At 36.1% G+C, this 22,115-nt stretch overlaps 1 protein-coding gene across 3 annotated transcripts in view; it reads right to left on the minus strand.

Annotated features, from left to right (window-relative positions):
• The window catches only part of LNPEP (leucyl and cystinyl aminopeptidase), a 92,121-nt gene that overhangs the window by 15,558 nt on the left and 54,448 nt on the right, over positions 1-22,115 (minus strand). For all 3 annotated transcript variants that reach the window (XM_058726422.1, XM_058726433.1, XM_058726412.1), the window contains exons 5-13: positions 19,943-20,063; positions 19,125-19,279; positions 16,997-17,110; positions 15,445-15,579; positions 10,357-10,488; positions 8,047-8,207; positions 7,717-7,805; positions 1,586-1,769; positions 302-458 (exon numbers count right to left, since the gene is read on the minus strand). In XM_058726422.1, the coding sequence (XP_058582405.1) occupies positions 302-458; positions 1,586-1,769; positions 7,717-7,805; positions 8,047-8,207; positions 10,357-10,488; positions 15,445-15,579; positions 16,997-17,110; positions 19,125-19,279; positions 19,943-20,063 (1,248 nt within the window). The remainder of the gene's footprint in view (positions 1-301; positions 459-1,585; positions 1,770-7,716; positions 7,806-8,046; positions 8,208-10,356; positions 10,489-15,444; positions 15,580-16,996; positions 17,111-19,124; positions 19,280-19,942; positions 20,064-22,115) is intronic.

The following is a 22,115-nucleotide window of genomic DNA, read 5'->3' on the forward strand; positions in this document are numbered from 1 at the left end:
ACCCATTTTGAGCATTTATTATATAGAAATAAACTGAGATTTGAAGAGAGTTTTCTTTTCATGTGATCTCATTTTGGCAGCAGTGTCAGAAGGCTGTATTTTGATAGTCAAACAATACCATGTCACGCTAAGCCTTTATCAATTCTTCCTGGTAAGCAATGCCATTTTGATTCAAAGTAAAGATTTCACCACTAGTAGAGTGAAGAAAAGGGAACGTGACCGGCTGCCTTTACAGCCTAGAACTGTGAATGACACATTAAAGGCAAGCAACAAAGACAAGTTGGCAATAAGGTAGACTCACCACTACTCTTGAGGCCAGATCCATGTGTCCCAGCTTTTCAAGGAGGTTATAGATGAGGCCTGTCTGGAACAGAGCTTCAGTGATGGGGGCGGTATAGGTCTCATTTCCAAGGTAATCAATCAAATCAAAGGCCCTTTGAAGAGACACCTTGCCTAGGCTAAAGGGTAAAAGAACAGAAAAGTCAATATGCTGAGAGAAGCAGATGAACTTTATACACATGCTGAGAAACTTCAGGAATAGATGGTGAGTCTTCAAGAACTAAAATGTAAGCTTAAAGTGGCATTCTGTAAAGTTAGACTAAATATTATTATCTTTGATTAAGTTCATGTGTGTGACCCAAGGTTAAAGATACATTTCATGAGAAAGATAAACAATAGCTCAGGTTTTATTCCCTAAGTTACCTATAAATTGCTACTGAGTCATGCTACTGAGACATAAGTCAGTGTCTTAGATGAGAAAAGATGAAGAGTACTAATTTTATTTAATTAATTAATTAATTTATTTATTTATTTCATATATTTACCAGGTGAGAGCAAGTGGCATAAAGAGGATCTGAATCAAAAAGAAAATATTTTGTTATTTGTATGGAAATTTGTCAAACTCGTTAAGTCAAGGTCCACTGTGAATTTATGGTGAGTGCATTTTAAAAATTAACCACATAAGAGAAATCATAACAATGATGGCTGAGATGATATATAGTTACTTCATAAAAAACGAACCAAAAGAAGGTCAAGAGCAGTCCAAAATAATACTTTTGAATATTCTGTGTGTCTCTAGACCCATTAACCACCTAAGCTGGTACTCTTATTATCTGGAGGATATCTAACACATACGGTCACGACCACACTTGGTTTTGGGATTCTGTAATGCACAGAGTAGTTGGGAGGCAAGCTGTAACCAAATAAGAAGGCCCCAACTCTCAGAGACATCACTCAAACCAGTGGATAAGAACTAACCAAGCTGCTTGAAAAGAATTCTCTCATGAAATAAAGCAAATCCTGAACTCCTAGATCAATATATTCAGCAAACATGTGTCCTGGTTGTTAATATTGTAATCTTAACTGTTACTTAACTGTTCGATATGTTTGTAGCTGACATTTCTATACAGATTGTAACACCAATGAAGGCAAGGATTGTATTTTATATCTTCCCAATCATCCAAAATGAATTATACCTAACAGGCAATATATGCCAGTTCTTTTGAACTGTTTTTCTAAAGTTTTTTTTTCCCCCCACAATAACACTTGTTTAAAAATGAACAAACCCAAACCAAGCACACTCTACCCTGCAAGTTCAAAGATGTTGTTGATGAGGTTGGCTCGGTCTTTGTCACTCAGGACATAAGGATTTGTTTTCAACTGTTTGATTAGCGCTTCCCAGTCATCATCTGCATAGTGTACAATGTAATAGCCATTCATGTTTGTATTGACTTTGATCCACTGCACTTCTTCTGTAAGATTGATGACACCTAATACAGACCAAAGAATGAGAGAGAGAGAGAGAGAGAGAGAGAGAGAGAGAGAGAGAGAGAACAGGGGAAGAAAAAGTATTAAATGGACATTTTGTTTGTTTCAAAGTTAATATAGGATGTTTTTACATTTAATTATTCTACTAAGAAACTAAATGTCTGCCTCCCAGTGCAGTTATTTTAATGTTAGCAAAGATCACCATTCATTAACAATTATTTATTTAATGATGAACTGGACAGATATATCCCTTCTGTCAAAAATCTTACAATTTAATATAGTCAGGCAAGTAGAATATCATATAAATGTTACTGCTAGAAAAAGAAAATATGGTGATATGCACTTTTGGGGCCCCTACCATTACATATATAAATGTTGAGAGAATTCATAGAAATTTATATAGAATGATTTCAATTAATAAGGAGCTATAAAATACAAGATGACAAAAATATATTACTATAAAACCTGACTACAAAATCTATGTAGGAATTTTTAACATCCTTTAAGTTACTAATCAAGAAATGTCCTTTAAAGTTGGCAACAAGGCTTGGATTTAATATAATAGTTAAGGGTATGCTTCTAAGCATCTTAAGATTTACTATTTATTAGAATATAGGTCCATTACCTTACCATTCTGTTTAATGCTAATCCCTCAGTGCCCAGAACACTGCTCTTAGCAGGTACTCAAAAAATACTTGGTGAGTTACTAAATAAGTGAACAAGATAACTATGCCATGGCAAATGCTTTCAAAAGAAATCTACATAGGGTTTGAAAGATGTTTATAAGTTTTCCTTCCAATGTTTTTAAAATTTTATTTAAAGCCAAATTAGTTACCATGTAGGCTAATAATGGTTTCAGGAGTAGTCCTCTTAAAGTAAAGAGTATTAGGGGTGCCTGGGTGGCTCAGCTTGTTGAGCGTCTGACTCTTGATTTCAGCTTAGGTCATGATCCCAGGGGTTGTGGATTTGAGCCCTACATGAGACTCTGTGCTGAGCTCATAGCCTGCTTAAGATTCTCTCTCTGTCCCTCTGCTCCTCCCACCACCTGCATGGTCTCTCTCAAATAAATAAATGAGTACTAATTTTTAAAAATTATATAAGAGGAGTAGAGATAAGGAAAATAATCTACAGTCTGCCAGTGATAGCATTGTGGGGTATATTTCCTGCCAAGACCTTTCCTATACACATCTTAAATGATGTAATATTTCATATAGTGGATAGATGTGCATTTATTTTTGTACTGCTTTTTTACCTACCAGATTTCAACCACAGCCATTTTTCCATTATCTTCATAAGCAATATTCAAATAACTTCATAAAATTCCATTTAAAAAACCTACCACAGTTTAACCAACCTCCTCTTCGGAAATATTTAGGCTGTCTTAAAATTTTTACTGTCAAAACAACTCTGTATGATGGTTTTTGCACATAAAATGCTTTAGAAATACATTTAAACCCTTTGGTACCTGAAGTCTCAGGGTTTATCAACTTCAAAAGCAAGAATTATTAAAATTTATCAAATTCTCTTAATATTTTAGTACTCCAATTCTACTGAAACTACAAAGGATGTTTATGATGGAAAAGACTTACATTCTGATCATGTATTAATATGAAATATCAGATAATCAGTCTTGTTCACTAAAAAATTTCCCATATTGCTGACACAGCAGCAGATGGGAAAGATAGATTACGTTAATAGGATTGATTCCTTTTTGTGGAGCAGAAGGAAGTTCTAAGGAATAATTGTGATGACAAAGTAGCTGCTCCAGGTTGGAGCTATTTTAACAAAATGATGACTAATGAAATTAACTTTATCATTAAGTATGGCAAAAATATTGACATTCTCCAGGTTATAAACACAATTTCCTGTCGAGCTTTTATCAAGAAAGGCCCTTGGGAAGAAGGACTAAAGAGCTCCAAATCTCCCTTTCCCAAAAAATGGAGGCAAGAAATGATAAATATGGCAATTCTTCCACTGGATGGATGTAGGACAATACTGAAATACAGTGTATTTTGGCTGATAAGCAATTTGCCATGTTATAAACTTAGCCAACTCCAGACAGTAGAGAGGAGAGGGGCAGCTAGGAGTGTACTTGAAATTGTTACTGTCATCTCGATGACAGAATATAAAGCAGTGCAGCCAACAGCATGGAGAGATGAGCTATCATTTAAAGAATCAACATACTAGTCTCTTTCAGGACTTCTGAATGATCCAGAATGAAGGACCTTAAAACCACAGGTATCAAAAAATAATAGCTTTGCACACAAGGGAGGTAACTACATCCTGCAGCTCAAAAGTGGATGAGGCTACCCTCATATGTTTTTAATTCATTATAATCATTAACAGATTAAGAGTTCAATTTTCACAGTCCACTGAGTATTAAAAAAGAGTAACTCCAATCTTATATGGCAGAAGCAGATGAAGTAATTTAGTAGTGATTTTAAAAACCATTTGTCAATGAGTTTTGAAAATCAACTACTGTTTTAAACAGAAACATTGAAGCACAGAAACAGAAAACAAGCTTTTACAACAAAGTTGAAAATTTTCCTGTGTAGCTTGCTCCAGAGGGTTAGCATGATACATGCATTTAAACTGCATCCTCTCTTGTTCAAAAGCATTCCTTTCTCCAATACCCTTTTATTCTCCTTTATTTTACTAGGGGGAAACAGGCAAGCTCAAAGGATGGCACATGATAAATACCTTAATTATATGCCCTTCCTTATTATTTTTTTTTTTTCCAAATGCCTTTCATTCAAAGACAATGGCATGTCTTTTAGTTTCAGATAAACATTTCTGGCACAGTGATATCATGTTTCAAGTTAGATGTAATATAAAGATTTCCTATAGTTAAAGAGCTTAGGTCTGAGTAAGATATGGATGAGGGAGGGGATAGAGAGGGAAAAGGGGAGAGGGAAAAAGGAAGGGAAGGGAGAAAAAGACACTATTTTAGTGTAATTTCCTCAATATGTGGCGTGAAAAAATGGCCCCTTTCAGACTTTCTTATGCACAACAACTGTTAATCATTCCAAATTCATGTATGTGGGGAAGAGTGACAAAAATCTTGATTAAATATAAATTCCTATATTTGACTGAATGCTTTGTACTAAGCCAGCAACCCTGGCCTTACAACACATGGAAATATACTACAGATTTAACAAACCATCACGTTAACACAATGTACTAAAGTCAAAAAATTAGCCTCTATAGTCACTGTCTCTGCTACATTTCTTTTGAGAATAGAAAACAATTAAGATGCAATTAAAATAAGAGTGCTTCTCACTTGAGCATTAAGAACCAAGAAGACTCAACTGTCCTCAGGGTCAACACAATTTTTTGTGAGGACAGAACATTTTCAGTGTGGACACTCAAAACTGGAACTGCCAGGAATTAAAACAGCAGCAGCAAGGGAAGTAACAGTTGAGAAGAGAAAGTAACAGACACTGCTTTCATCATCTATTGGCTCAGTTCCAGCTCCAGATTAAACCAATTATAGTACATTTTGTATATTCCCCTTTATTAAGAATATTTCCAAATGAAGGGAAAAGAAGATATCATTTCATCAGGCTCTAAATGTTCTTTTCCTAAAACTTTTTACAGTGAGATTTGATATTGAGTGACTTAATTACAAACTAAAATTTATTCATTCAAAAAAATTTTGTGTGCCTATTGGGTGCTAAAGTCACAAAAGTGATTCATATAGCCATGATCTCTGCCTTTCTGGAGCTTCCTGGAGCAAGCAATGGGCACATTGAGACCTGAAGGATGAATAGCAATAAATCGAGGAGGTGGAAAGGCAAGAGTGTTCTTCCAGTCAAGAAAACAGCATCTGCAAAGGCCCAGAGACAAGAGGCAGTATAGCACGTTTGACTTGCCGAAACCACTTTTGGACAGCAGAAGCACAGAGTGCCAGGTACAGGCTTAGGGAGAAAAGGCTATAGCATGAAAACATGAGCTAGGCTTTGGGGTGTGAATCTCAAAAAGAATTTAAGAAACACACACAAACTGAGCTAAAAATTATGGGCACATAAAAGCAGATTTCTCATTGTCCTATTATTTCTAATACTACCAAAAAACTTATATACTACTGGGAGGTTTGAAAATTTTCCTTATCGGTCCAAAAATGGAGATGGGATTATTTGTTGTCTCTTAAGTCAGGGTCTATCCTTCCAAGGCCACTTGGAAGTTTTGTTTTCATCAAAGAAGGCTGCCCTTCCTTACACTTCTGGCTGTGATATTAATCAAAGATACAACATTATGAAATGTTCTTAGCATTTCAAATAATGAGACTGTTTTAACACTCCACTCTAGTGAAAATGCAGTTCAACTGGCACGCACCTGTATTTCAACTGGCATTACAAATTATTACCACATAACTGAAGGGCAATTTAGAAATGTGTACTAAATCATAAAAGATAACAGTCTTCATTTCTGAGAAGCATTCTTATGAAGAAGTTCATACAATAACAAAACATTTAAGACCCTAAATTTCTACTGAGACATTTTTTTTAAGAGACAAATGGTGAGTCAAGAGTCTAGCAGTAAAGATCAAGTCAAATATCATATGTGTTAAGTTTTTTGTTTTAAAAAAAGGCAAGATATAAAAATCACTTATACACAATGGTATCAACTAAGTAAAAAATATTTTAAAAATGACTCAAAAGAGGGGCGCCTGGGTGGCTCAGTCGGTTAAGCATCCAACTTCAGCTCAGGTCACGATCTCACGGTCTGTGAGTTCGAGCCCCACGTCGGGCTCTGGGCTGATGGCTCAGAGCCTGGAGCCTGCTTCCAATTCTGTGTCTCCCTCTCTCTCTGCCCCTCCCCCGTTCATGCTCTGTCTCTCTCTGTCTCAAAAATAAAATAAACGTTAAAAAAAAAATTAAAAAAAAAAAATGACTCAAAAGAAGTAATCATGATAATAGTTGTGGCAAGGTGATTTGTTCTCCATTTTCTAGATTTCATGTAATATGGATAATACTGTGTGTGAAGATTTTCTTTTCAATAATAACAATAACAAAATGCCAGACATTATTCTAGGTACTTCACATAAATTAACCCCATCCTCACGATAACACTATAAGTACGATCACTGTCTCCACTCAGTAGCTGAGGGAATGAGGCTCAGGAAGTCACATGACCACCTACAATCATACCAGTGCACCAGATAACCTGGCTCCAAAGTATAGCCCGTTAACTACTAGGCTACATTCCTCCCTCAAAAACAGAGGCTTGACCACCAGATACAAATTCAAACAAGAAATTTTCCCTTTCCATAAATCTAGAGTATCACTAATGGTTCCTGCAGAGCCCAAGGTCTTCATATTGTTTCAGGACATGGATTAAGAGGACACATGGTGTGGGATTCATAGTGGTATTTAACAAATGGTCAGAAACTACATTTCAATTGTTTTTTATAGGCTCCTTGTGGGTCAACATACATCATCTTTACATTTTCCTATCTGCTTCCTTACAAACATAATTTCTTGCCCATTTTCTTACTACCAAAAATGTGTATTATGTTCACAGGACATTTTGTAATGCTTACTTACTATAAATCTGGATCATGATCAACCTTTATTATGCGCAAGAATCATCTACGATGCTTGTGTAATGCAGTTGCCCAAGCTCACCCCTAAAGAGTGAACAGCAGAGCATATACTTCAAGAGACTGCTCTACCCGTACTACTTCTTTGTAACAACAAATATTTATCTAGGATATAAAAACACAGTGCAACTTTTTGTACTTTATTTCACATGAATAAGAATGACTGACTTGATACGTGAGACATGGAATCAGTGTCACTTTAGTCACATCTTGTATAGATGACTCATAAAACCAGTTCAAAGAGTATGCACTTTGCAAAGTAAAATCTCCTTCTGCTGCTTGGTCAGATTTCTAAAAAATATACTGTTTTCAATTTCTTCTCAGAAAAGAGTTAATTATAGTCAAACCTGATTTCTTGTCCAGTAAAAATACCAATGGATATTTTGAGTAATTTCTTCCCTCAGTGACATAGGATAGTGGAATATGCCAGAGATAGCTGTAAAAAGAAAATATTGGAAGATTAATCTTTCCAGTAGTTCAGTCAGTGCTCAGTCATTTACACATAATTTGTTGGGTCTTCCCCCCCCCCCCCCCGGCTTTGGCAGGAAGGAGAATTTTTCAAGCTATTTCCAGAAAAAGATAATCTTCTTAGGTTTCTTAAGAGATTGTTATTACAAAATACTTTAACCCAAGGATACAAAAGAGATAGATAACAGGAAGAAAAAGCAGGAACACACCTTGCATCTGAAGGCTGAATTTCAGGCTTCACATTTAAAAAGTATCTTTCTTGTTGTACATGAAGTTCCTTTCCTTTTCTTTGGACAGTCACTAAAGGAAATCCTTTTTGCAGGGTCCAGGTTTTCATCATTTTCTTTACATCTAGTGTTTTGTTTGTGACCTATATGTGTGTGTATACATATATATATATATATATATATATATATATATATATATATATATAAAGGAATTATTTTTGCTTAAAAACAAAACCTTTCCCTCTCTGCCTACCACATTCTATGAAGACTACATGTAATGTTAACATAAAAACAGAAGCATGAATATGGAGTTAAACTTTTGTAAATGTTGACATTCACCTTTGGAAGAACTAATTCTGTGCGAGTGCCAGAAAGCAGCAGCAGAATAAGATATAAACACATCAGCTGCCTCAACTTTAAGTTTCTCCAGAGAACAGTGGTTAACTGTTTTGACAGTCACAGACCCTTTCTCCCAGAAATTACATCAACTTATCTGCAAAATCTAGAATCCAGTGTCGGGTTCATAGACCCTCTAAAGCCCACCATCCCCTAAAGACATCTGGTATCAATGATTAAGAAGACATTTTAGAAAAACTATCTCTTTAAAGCAGGTGAGGTAACCTTATCATTCAAATCATTCTTCTAGACTACATATGGATGTGAATTGCAAGCAACTAAAATCATTAAGTACTTTGTTTGGTAACAGTACCACTCTACTATGGCAGCCTTAACCTCAGTCTCCATATGCCCATTTATTTAAAGCAGAAAAGGATGGATCAAATATATCCAAACTCATTGCAATATTAATATTACATTTCTCATGGCTCTAATCTATTCATTTCTGGATAAGGGACTGGGAAGAAAACAAGCTTTCCCAAAAGCAAGGCACCTTTGGGTCTTCAAAACAGAACAGAAATGAAGAGGCCAGTGCATATGATGTGGAGGCTGACAAACCTGAGGATAATGTTAAGAACGAGGTTGGGATAGGAAAACACTATGGGTGCAGAAGCTGAAGTCAGTCAGAAAGGAAGAAATATATTCTAAATGTCAGGAGATAATATGGGTATAAAGTAAATAATGTGGCTTTCAACTGAAATGTTACCATACGATAAGAGAAAAAAACAACAGTGATTTGGAAGCAACTCTTTTTTTTTAAATTTTTTTTTCAACGTTTTTTATTTATTTTTGGGACAGAGAGAGACAGAGCATGAACGGGGGAGGGGCAGAGAGAGAGGGAGACACAGAATCGGAAACAGGCTCCAGGCTCCGAGCCATCAGCCCAGAGCCTGACGCGGGGCTCGAACTCACGGACCGCGAGATCGTGACCTGGCTGATGTCGGACGCTTAACCGACTGCGCCACCCAGGCGCCCCTAGAAGCAACTCTTAAGTATCAAGGAATAATCCACCTTTTCAAAGAGAGAAGGAAAGGTGTATCTTCTGAGCACCAGGGTTAGCGGCTAGAAAACACAAGGTTTGAGATAAGACAAGGAAGGAGAAAGGGTATATGGAAAAGATTTAGAGTAGGAGTTCTTAATTTCAGAGCCCCTAAAACTTTGAAACTTTGTGTGATATTGTGAATATGTGGTTTTACTGGGGAATATGTCCAGAATTTTTATCACGGTTTCAAATATGTCTATGATCTTCCAAAACATTAAGAACCATTGATCTGGATCAGGGAAACGACAAACCTAAACGCTTGTAAGGACTATGCCGTCGGCATACATGCACCATGGAGGATGGGTTCACGCACTGCTCTAAAGCCTAACTGGCACCTAATTACACTGCTTGTTAGAACATTTGCAGGCACAACAAAATCCAAACAGCAAAATGATCCAAGGGCAATATTCAGCTCATGGCAGCCAGCTTGTGATAGATTCTCTACAAACATGGGCTTCTAGGAAAGAGTATGGCCACAAATGAGAGGAGGCTTTATAGGGCAGAGTGTAGGGAAAAAATCATGAATGGGAGGAAAATGCAAAAGCCTGAGAAAAGGAAAATAGATTTTTGAAAAAAATCAAATAATGAATATAGTAATATATATTAATTCAGAAAAGACAACTTTCCTACTAAATAGGAATGGAGACTAAGGTATAGAACAAAAATGGTTATACAAGGCTACACACAATAATTTCAAGGCTAGTATTTCCGTTTCTTGACCTTTAATTCTGTGTTCCATCCGCCTCTGTCTTAAATATCCTTGGTACTATAGCTTATTTATATACTTGATAAGAATATAAATAGAAGAACTCTTCTCTTTCTTAAGAACTAAATAAAATATCCAGGTCACTTACCTCATTAAAACTATCCCACAGATCATCACTTTTAATGGATGCATAGCTATGACTATGCAGGTAAAAGACAACAGCATTTTGGAATACATCCTCACTAAGATAAGTTTTCAGCATCAACAAGAGAGAGGCTCCCTGTTTAATTAAAAAAAAAATAGTGAGAAGGGGGTGGAAAATAATGGACTACAATCGGTTTATAGAATTGACAATCTAAAATTCAAAATACAATCATGCTAAGTATAAACTTGCACTGTAGAACATAGTTATAATACACTGTTATTTAGTGTCATATAATCTGATGTGAACTATGTTCAAATTGTCTTTAAAAATTATTTTAAAGGATTTGACAAAAGAATAATGGAGCAGATTCCCATGTGCACTAATTCTACTATGAGCCATTTTTATGTGGTTTATCAGTTACTGTTTCAGTGTTATGTTAAAAAGCTAAGTGTTTGGGAATATATCTTTAATAGAAAAACATGCCAAATTTTCTGTTGAATCCCTATCCCTGTCCCCAATGCTTAAAGTACCAGTTGAAGGGAATTAAAAGCAAAAATGAATTACTGGGACCTTATGAAGATAAAAAGCTTCTGCACAGCAAAGGAAACAACCAACAAAACTAAAAGGCAACCAACGGAATGGGAAAAGATATTTGCAAATGATATATCGGACAAAGGGCTAGTATCCAAAATCTATAAAGAGCTCACCAAACTCCACACCCGAAAAACAAATAACCCAGTGAAGAAATGGGCAGAAAATATGAATAGACACTTCTCTAAAGAAGACATCCGGATGGCCAACAGGCACATGAAAAGATGCTCAATGTCGCTCCTCATCAGGGAAATACAAATCAAAACCACACTCAGATATCACCTCACGCCAGTCAGAGTGGCGAAAATGAACAAATCAGGAGACTATAGATGCTGGAGAGGATGTGGAGAAACGGGAACCCTCTTGCACTGTTGGTGGGAATGCAAATTGGTGCAGCCACTCTGGAAAACAGTGTGGAGGTTCCTCAGAAAATTAAAAATAGACCTACCCTATGACCCAGCAATAGCGCTGCTAGGAATTTACCCAAGGGATACAGGAGTGCTGACGCATAGGGACACTTGTACCCCAATGTTTATAGCAGCACTCTCAACAATAGCCAAATTATGGAAAGAGCCTAAATGTCCATCAACTGATGAATGGATAAAGAAATTATGGTTTATATACACAATGGAGTACTACAGGGCAATGAGAAAGAACGAAATATGGCCCTTTGTAGCAACGTGGATGGAACTGGAGAGTGTGATGCTAAGTGAAATAAGCCATACAGAGAAAGACAGATACTATATGTTTTCACTCTTATGTGGATCCTGAGAAACTTAACAGAAACCCATGGGGGAGGGGAAGGAAAAAAAAAAAAAAGAGGTTAGAGTGGGAGAGAGCCAAAGCATAAGAGACTCTTAAAAACTGAGAACAAACTGAGGGTTGATGGGGGGTTGGGAGGGAGGGGAGGGTGGGTGATGGGTATTGAGGAGGGCACCTTTTGGGATGAGCACTGGGTGTTGTATGGAAACCAATTTGACAATAAATTTCATATATTGAAAAAAAAAAAAGTACCAGTTGAATTCATGGGTTCACTGCAGGAGACAATAAACAAGCAGAACTCTCAAAAGCCTCTCTACTTGGGAGTGCATCAATTTCCAATTTTAATATATCATGTTGCTAAAATAACCAAGATCTCTCTTCTTCCTGCAGAGTTACTTCAAATATGTTTGGAACTAATGAATGTATAGGGCAATAAGCATACACTAATAATTCAGAATCCAGCATACAACTATTAAGGCCATGCTATATAGTCATTGAAGTGCATGCCATCATTTCCAAAAACACCTTTGTGAAGCCTTTCCTGATTTAAGATAGAAATATTTCTCCATCTTCAAGGGCAATTTGTATCACTTCCTTCATCTGCTACAGATATATATTTAATATATATTTAGATAGATATATCTTTATTTCCTCTTCTAGAGTGTATGATAATTGAGGGCAACACTGCAAAGCTCAATTTCAGTGACTAAAACAACACCTAGTACACAAAAGGAATTCAAATAGTCTTTGAATTTCACTTCTGGTAAAAATGTAGCAATATTAGGTCAAGATTATCAGATACACGTAACTGAATTTAATAGCTATTACTCTCTTATTTCTGTATCATGCTTCATGGTGTTACTTGTTCTATAAATTTAAGTACTCATTCTTGTTCCCAACAGATCCCTTTCACTCCTGCATGACCAACTTTCCCTACTATTACATTCCCATTAACAAAATTATGCAACATTCATTCCTCCTTTAAAACAAATAAAAGATGGCCTTCCTTTTATTAACTCCATGTCTCTTCTAGTTATCACCCTATTTCTTATTTCCCTCTTTGTAGTAAACTCCTCAAAGAGCTGTCTGCAGCTGCCATCTCCATTTTCTCTAAGGCAATCTTCCAACCATCACTCTGCTAGAAGTGGTTTTTTTTTAAATTTTTTAATGTTTTATTTTATTTTTGAGACACAGAGAGACAGAGCATGAACGGGGGAGGGTCAGAGAGAGAGGGAGACACAGAATCTGAAACAGGCTCCAGGCTCTGAGCTGTCAGCACAGAGCCCGACGCGGGGCTGGAACTCACGGACTGCGAGATCATGACCTGAGCCGAAGTCGGCCGCTTAACCGACTGAGCCACTCAGGTGCCCCCAGAAGTGGTTTTATCAAGGTCACTGATGAACTTCATGCTGTCTTGAAACCAACATCAATTCCCAGGCTCATCTTAACCTGCTAGTGGCATATGAATGACTGATCACTCACTCATCCTTTGAAGTCTTTCTGCACTGAGCCTTGGGAGGCACTCTTCATCCTCCCCCTATTCACTGGCCATCACTCTCACTCTCTCCCTGGATCCTCATCTTGCACGGAGCCACCTCATTTTGGTGGCCCCTGGCATTTACATTTCAGACCTTTTTTTTTTTTTCCTTTTCTTTCTAAGTTTACTTCCTACTTGATCTCCTCAAGAGACAATCTACATGAGAATTAGGCTTGGAGATTAAAAAACCCAAATAGAATATATCTGTCAAACACATTTCCGTAGTGACACTTGTTCTTGTACATAACATTGGTAAAATATCCTACTTTTCTCAGTTATGTGGGGTATTTGCCAGATTTCCAATCATGAAATAAGTAGTTACCATATTGACAGGGGTTAGGTATGCTGTGGAGACCACATGATAAGACAATGAATTTGGGGTTTAGGGGATGGCGGTCAGAGGATGACAGAGCTCTGTAAGAACAAATCTCGAAGCGACAGTTCTGTATAAGAACAGAACCACAAGTTTTAAAATTTTATCGACAGATCCCATATAGGCTTTAAAAATCATAGCAGTATCTCCAACTGGAATATATTTAATACAGCTAATTAAACTCCTTATTTCTTATTTGTTAACAGTACTACCATTTTCCATGTCAGTCAGGTGTGAACCTGGAAAACATGTCTCCCTTTCTTTTTTTTTTTTTTTTTTTCATGTCTCCCTTTCTTTACCTGTCTTACCCTATCACTAAATCCTTCAAGAACTTCCCTCCAGCCCATGTTTTTTTACACTCATCATTTTTCTTCCACTTTCACTACCACTCCTAATTTCATCCTTTACCACGTCATGCTTGGACGTTAGCAGCAATTTCCTGACTTTAGTTCTCTCTCCACTTAAATCTACAAGCTGGAACAAATTAGTTTTCATAAATAGTAACTTTAATCAAGTAATTCCTCTGAAAAATCTTCTAAAGCTTCCCAATGCTTACAGAAAAAGTCCAGATTCCTGATGGTGTTTAGAACCTTCTACAACTGCCCCAAGCTCCTTTTCTATCTTTCCCCTACTCCATTTATGGCTTCCACCACAATCAAGCATTTATTCCCTAAAAAAAAATGTCCTGCCCATCAGTATTCCTGAACTGTCTCTTTGTAGACCTTATTGTCCCATTCCTGCCATACTCAACACTTACCATTCCTCTTTATCCATATCTTTTTATTATTTAATTCCCTTCCATTTCCATTTTCCTACAAAAAAGTTCTCTTCATAAACCTAGGTAAAAAAAATCTGGGGGCGCCTGGGTGGCGCAGTCGGTTAGGCGTCCGACTTCAGCCAGGTCACGATCTCGCGGTCTGTGAGTTCGAGCCCCGCGTCAGGCTCTGGGCTGATGGCTCGGAGCCTGGAGCCTGTTTCCGATTCTGTGTCTCCCTCTCTCTCTGCCCCTCCCCCGTTCATGCTCTGTCTCTCTCTGTCCCAAAAATAAATTAAAAACGTTGAAAAAAAAAAAAAAAAAAAAATCTGTACCATTCATTCAGCACATATCATCTCTTAGTGCTTCACAAGTACCTACCACCTAAACTTTGAGTTTCTTGAAGATATGGTTTGTATCTCAGGTGTTTTGTGTGTTTTCTCTGTCCAGTGGAGGAATTCATTTATTAATCAATTAATTTGGCAGCCAGAGTAAGGAGGTAAGTAAGTCCTAACATTCACACCTCCCACCACAACTGTGAGAGGCATTGTTCTGTTCTCTGACCTATGGCAATCCTAATCAGGTTTCCAGTTTTCTGTTTTTGCTTCACTCCCAAACCTGGAGTCTGTGCTTCTGATCCTGCAATCTAGTTCTCAATTCTTAAATACTCTTTTTGTTTTTGAGTTTTGGCAACTGTGACTTTGAACATCTTTCAATCCTCAATAACACAGCTAAGGGCTTGCTTAGGACCTTCCCTGGACATATTCTACCTATAGATCCAGAGACTGAACCAACTTTAAAAGATATGTTGCTATATTATCTGATTACCCACTCACTACACCAGTCAGAAGAACTTAAATCAGAGAAAGAAAGACCCATAAAAAGTTAAAACCAAGATTTAAATAGAAGCAAACATCTTACAGTTTAAACGTATACCTGAAAATAATCTTAAAGTAATCTCTAATCTTTAAAATAATCTAGTTTTAATGCTTAAAATAATTTAAATCATGAAGCTTGCTCACATATGAAATTAATTTGAAACCCACTCCAGGTAGTTGATGTGTAGAGTGGTACCTTAAAATAGGAAAGAGAATCAAACATTTCTTCGATCTGTTCTGAAGACTGAACAGATGATGATGATATTGGATGAGATGAATTCAAGGAATCTTTCTTCATGGTTTTAAATCGAGCATCTAAGAAATCTTCATACTAGCAAAAACATCAAACAGATTATGAAACCATGAACATTATCAAAGGCAAAGGAAAATATAGTAATTATTTATATGAATTAGACTAATTACCTGTTTAAGGTCATTATTAAAAAATACCCATCTTTACTAAACTTCAGAAAATAGGCTTTTGAAAGTGTAAGAATAGAGAGACTTTCATTCATATTCCTTAAATTTAAAAATAAAATGATAACATCCTGACCATATGAAAAACATTATTATTTCCTAACCCACAGCATAAGGATTAATTAAGAATCTACTATTAAAGCGACCAAATGTGCCAAATCCAGGTATTCGAAGTAAATATTCTAAGATGGTTAGTGTGTACTTTTAAAATAACATTTACAATTAAAAAGCAAAAATAAAAACTGGTCCTTAAGCTCATTTCTCATATGTAGTCCAGGTTTCTATTAAGATAATATACATTTCCCTTCACTGAGGTTCATTTGAAGTAAAATATAATACTTAAATAGAATTCTTCGATAGCTCAGCAGATGAGCTCCCCCAGAATATACATTAGAAGGTTTTAAACATTCTGGGCACCACCCAGTGGTGAAACTGTGTATCTGGTTGCTTAATTAAGTCACATACATAGATTTAGAATACTTTGCTTAGTATTCTAGCTAAAAATAAGTTCCTTCTACTTACCTGAAGTTTTTGAACTGGACTTACACAAAAATTTCAAATTGAAAGCTCTTAAGAGTATCCCTGTTTTGAAGCAGTCTTGGATCGTATATTCAGGAAGTTTAATAGAATGTCACAGGATTTTAAGGGTGAATGGGATCTTTATACTTTCCCACCTATTGCTTGGATTATTTGGCAACACCTGTCATACCATTGCCTTTCCCCAGGAAGTCTAGGAACACAGTAACAACAGTATTACACTCCCTATGACAGAACGATGTCCCAAGTCATTGAAAAGGGCACAAATATGGTTGGTACCTTAACAGGGCAAATTATTTGTCTGTATGAACGTATGTTATCACTGTTACAAGAATGATCACAGTGATAACAGGGAGAGAGTATTGCTACAAAATGTCTTATTTTTTTTCTATCTTTATACAAAGGATAAAAAGTTTTGTTTTGCTAAAAAGGCTTTTCAACTTAATTTAAATTCCTTCAAGAAGAGCCACATCTATTGGAAATAAAATGTAGTAAAGCGATTTTAAATGTTCATCTTAACAAAGTGTGAAATAATTGCACATAATTTCAGCTTTCAATGAAATATATCAATAAGTAAAAGCTTAATTTTCACTGTCAAATCTCAAGAGGTATAAGCTATCAGTAACAAGTGTCAATTTTATTGTATCTTTCTAGAAACATTTTCAGCACTCTAAATGACTATAAAATACGGGGCAAATATGATTTATAGCACGTCTAATAAACGGTATACTTACACTAGAAAGCTCTTTGAATATTTTTTCCAAGGAGAAATACTCCATGAAAGTAGCAAACCCTTCATTTAGCCATAGATCGTTCCACCACTCCATTGTTACTAGATTACCAAACCACTGTGGGGAAAACAAAGCAAAAAATCCTACTAACCAACACAATATTTATACTGTCAAGAATTTTCTAATAATTAAATTGTCAGCTTCATCCCCTTTAGCCAGATTATAATTACTTAAAAATGCAGTTATTAGGTAAAACAAACTATATTCAAATTAAAGACTTACAAAAAATTTGTGTAAATTAACTCTAAAATGAAAATTTTAACATTTTACCTTGTTGAATGGGAAAACAAGCAAAAACCACAATTAGTTAGTATATTTATCAAATTAACATACAAACCGTGTTTACTAGGTAAACAAAAACAGTTTTTTGCTACTTCATTAAAAGTGGTATTTCCTAGATAATGAAATTCTTCTACCTACTACTATCAAGTTGGTAAGATTATTTCTATTCTATATCTTCAGCCATCCATTACAACTTAAAAATAAATTTCTGAGAGATTTTCCTACAGAGAGCCTATATTTCATGTTTCTCCTCAGTTACCCAAGTTGAGGACAGTATTTACATGATTGAAAAGAGAATTCAAACAATATTCTTTAAGAAAGCTGGCATGCATATAAATAAATGAAATAAGAAATATCATTAAATGTCTTCATCTATAAAATAATAATAAGAAGGAAAACAATGAAAGGAGACTCTCCAAAAAAAAAAATGTATCTCAAAAATCTCTGCAATGGAGAGTGGTAGGTTATAGGGTGTGCGATTTAGTGACATCTGGGGCTCATCTCAAATCAGCAGCAAAATAATAAGGTTACTGGGTATGGAAACAAAACACTTTTGAGAATTACAATAACATGTTTTTCAAAGATATTATTTTAAGACCTGCTTCCGAGGAATATACGTCTTAAAGAAGAAGTAACTGAGAAGTGGTGATGGGGAGGCCCCAGAAATAACAGACCTAGAGAAGATCCCCTAAAGGACAACTTGTCTACATGCCTAAAATCATAATTATCACTAAGTATGTGCTTCATATGCAAGCCCATTACGAAGTCTTCACAAGACCTCTAGAATCTCACACATATAGGCGTTTGAGACAGGGACCAAACTGACCAGAGTGCATGATACTCTTCTTCCACGTTGTCCCTCAATCATGATGCCCCCAAACTACACCCAACACTGCTATGCACCTCATCAAGGGACAAAAGAAAGACAAGGTGTTGAGAAAGAAAGAGGGGGGTCCACGTACCCATATAATTTTCTTTCTTTTTCTCCTTGTCATACAAAGAGTACCCTCCCTCTCTCAAATTAACAAAGAACCCAGTTTGAGCAAGAGAAGAAAATATAAATCTAGTCTTGACAACTACAGTCCAAGAGATGCCAGAATAGAATGCAATTTAGGGGAAGGGTTTCTCTGCCACAAAGTTATACTGAGGGGCTGGCAATTGTCAGAGGTGAAACAGCTGTGTATTATTGGGGGCAAAAAAGGAGAAACATCTTGAGGAGACAGTGGTTCTTCAAGGGCCAGTGCTGCTAATTATTAGCTCTGTGACTTTGGGTAAGTCATTTACTTACACTCTCAATTTCCACATCTATAAAATGGGATCATCACCTACCTCACAGCCGTTATGAAAAGTAAATGAGATATGGATGTGAAAATGCTTTATAAACTGTAAAATCCTATACAAACATTAGATAGCAATTTCTTTTAAGTATGTATGTATGTATGTATGTATGTATGTATGTATGTATTTACGTATTTGAGTAATCTCTGCACACCATGTGGAGCTCGAACTCATGACCCTGAGATCAAGAATTGCGTACTCCTCCAAATGAGCCAGCCAGGCACCCCTAGATAGCATTTTCACTTGATGATCATGTTTGTGTTAAAAAAAACCAAAAAACAAAAAACAAAAACAAACGAAAAAACCCACCATTTTATTATGAAAGGCAATACTACAATAAAAGGCCGAATTTCTTATTAGCTTATTCCAATTTCTTATCCTAAAATTCTTACTTATTTTCTTATTCTAAAATACTATAAGTATTAAATATAATAGTCATGGCTATTAATACCTGATGGGAGAGCTCATGAGCAATGATTTTAGTCACCAGTTTTCTATCCGCCACTGAAGAAGTATTATTGTCATACAGAAGTGTCTCTTCACGGAAGGTGAGCAAACCCCAATTTTCCATTGCTCCCGCTTCAAAGTCAGGAATAGCCACCAAATCTGAACATGTGAAGAAAGAAGTGATCAAATTTCGCTCATCTAAGGCACTCCCCCCAAAAAATATTTTACCCATTGGTTTATCACTGTGAATCAAAAGACAGGGAGTTCATTTTATATTCTTGGCAAATCGAACCTTACTCTAGTCTTGTATGTTCCCCACCTATCGGTCAGTTGAGAAAGACCTGACCAATTCCTGTGGAATCACCATTGCTCTGTCCCTTGACAAAGAAAGAGATATATAATTCTTTCACAATGAATCAACTTCCTAGAGCAAGAAAGACAAAGTACAGGCCCAACGTTCTTCTATCCAGGACCAGCTCTTGCTTTCCTCAGCATCTATTACTCAGTTTTCCTCCTGTGAAACAGAATTTCTTAGGAAGTTAGAGTCTGACTGCAGACAAAGCCCTAAGCAAATTGCCACTTACACAGAACCTGTATAAGCCCTTGGAACAGCTCCATAAACTTCTAAATGTTTTAAGCTCCACATTCAGCTACTTTTAGGGAATGTAAATAATCTTAACAAATGTAAACAATTTTTAAAGCTTTAGGTGTTTATTAGTTTTCTCTTTAAATAATTTTAAAAAAGTGCTTTCTACAAAACATTTGCCAAATGAATCTAGGTTATAATGCTAATGAAAACCAGAGGCACTGTTTGATTCTTACCCAATTTCTTAAGTGGGTATTGAATTTCAAAGTAGTTTTGATAGAATTCAAGAAGCTTCACAGTTGTTTCCAAGGCATGGTGAACTTGACCAATCTTTTCTGGTACAGCATATATAGAAACCTAAAAGAAAACATACATAAATGTATATATATCATATAACATAAAGACAGGTACAACTAAAATGGTATGATATTTAGATAAATACCATGACACATATATGAGAACTGCAAAGAGCTTTATGAGATTTTACAGGACAGGAACTCTTGCTTCTAATTCTTTTCTCCCCTGGAGAATTTAGCTAGTTACTTCCACACATAGAACAATGTTCAAAAACTTACTGGTTTTGTTTTTTATTTGTTTAGGTTAACAGAACATTCTCAACAGAACATTCTCAAACTATTAATTTTATACTTATCTTCTCCATTACCTCATGTTGTCCTTCCTTACCTATGAGCCATCAGACCAAATTATTTGAAGGACAAAACAAATTCTCATCTTTCTAGCACCTATTACAGAACCTGGCATCAAACAGACACCCATACAAAGGAGTCACATAAAGGAGTTAGTTCTAAAGTAAACACACAAGGCAGAAATTGCGCATTTGTTGAAATTACCCTGGAAAAAACCTATTACAGACCAATGCATTCTCTTTTAGTAAGTATGACACAGCCAGATTTTCTTCCAACCTTGGGACTGCTTCCTTTTTTCCAGTTGTTGGCTTGTTTTCATGGATCATGTTGTATAAAAAAAATAATCATACCCACAGAATCATTCAGTGAGTGGTACACAGTAACTAAAACCAACTTAGGGATAATAGATTCATATTCACATTGCCCATTCATTCCAGGATACATGCTCACTAAAGGGGAAGGCAGAGACAATCCCCAACATTATTTAAATTTTTATTCTTGCTTTCCTTTTCTGACTAAATGCATGTTAAACACATAAGCTGCAACTAACTGTAAACATCTTGTTCAGTAAGTATCAAAAGGCAAAATTTAAGCAATTATGTTAAAAGCAATGGGTTTTAAAAAGCAATATATATTGTTTTTCGATTGAAAAAATCTCCATACTCACCTGGGAATATGATATATGGACAAGACATAGCAGAAAATAAAAATTTCAAAAAAAAATCTGAAAAGGTGGGAAATGGAGACTTACTGAACAATTCATCACTTGGACAAAAATGCACTGATGAACTCTAACTCCAAATTAAATTTACTTCTTTCATTAAAGGACTGAAAAAATGTCAATAATTCTAAAAGGTGAACTAGATATCAATCATAATTGTCTTAATGTAGGGCTTTAGTCTATAGAACATATCATTAATCACAAAAACATGAAGGAGCGCCTGGGTGGCGCAGTCGGTTGGGCGTCCGACTTCAGCCAGGTCACGATCTCGCGGTCCGTGAGTTCGAGCCCCGTGTCAGGCTCTGGGCTGATGGCTCGGAGCCTGGAGCCTGTTTCCGATTCTGTGTCTCCCTCTCTCTCTGCCCCTCCCCCGTTCATGCTCTGTCTCTCTCTGTCCCAAAAACAAAAAACGTTGAAAAAAAAAAATTTAAAAAACATGGAGGTAACATGGCATAAAAATTAAATGTAACACAAAAAATTTTTTAAGTAAACAAAAAACAAAATTAAGGGTAAAGGCTCTGTAGTTAGAGTGCTGGGTTCAAATCTCTGCTAGTTGTGTTACCTTGAGCAGGTTGGTTAACCTCAATTTCCTTATCTGTAAAAAGGTAATAAAAGTAGCTCCTTACCCTCCCTGGGTTCATGTGAAAATTAAATGAGCTAAATAATATAAAGAACTTAGACTAGTGCATGGCATGATATAAATGTTCAGTACATGCTAATTACTATCAGTCTTGGGGTGCCTGGGTATCTCAGTTGATCAAGCGTCTGCCTCTTGATTTCAGCTCAGGTCATAATCTCACAGATCATGAGTTCGAGCCCCATATTGGGCTCTGTACTGACAGTGCAGAGCCTGCTTGGGACTCTCTCTCTTTCCCTCTCTCTCTGCATTTCTCCTGCACATGCTCTCTCTCTCAATAATAAATAAATTTAAAAAAAAGTATATATATATATATATATATATATATATATATATATATTTTTTTTTTTTTTTTTTTTTTTTTGCCCAAAAGAAATTGGGCAAAATACGTGTGAGTAGAGCAT

This window comes from Neofelis nebulosa, chromosome 1, assembly GCF_028018385.1.
Source record: "Neofelis nebulosa isolate mNeoNeb1 chromosome 1, mNeoNeb1.pri, whole genome shotgun sequence".
NCBI lineage: Eukaryota > Metazoa > Chordata > Mammalia > Carnivora > Felidae > Neofelis > Neofelis nebulosa.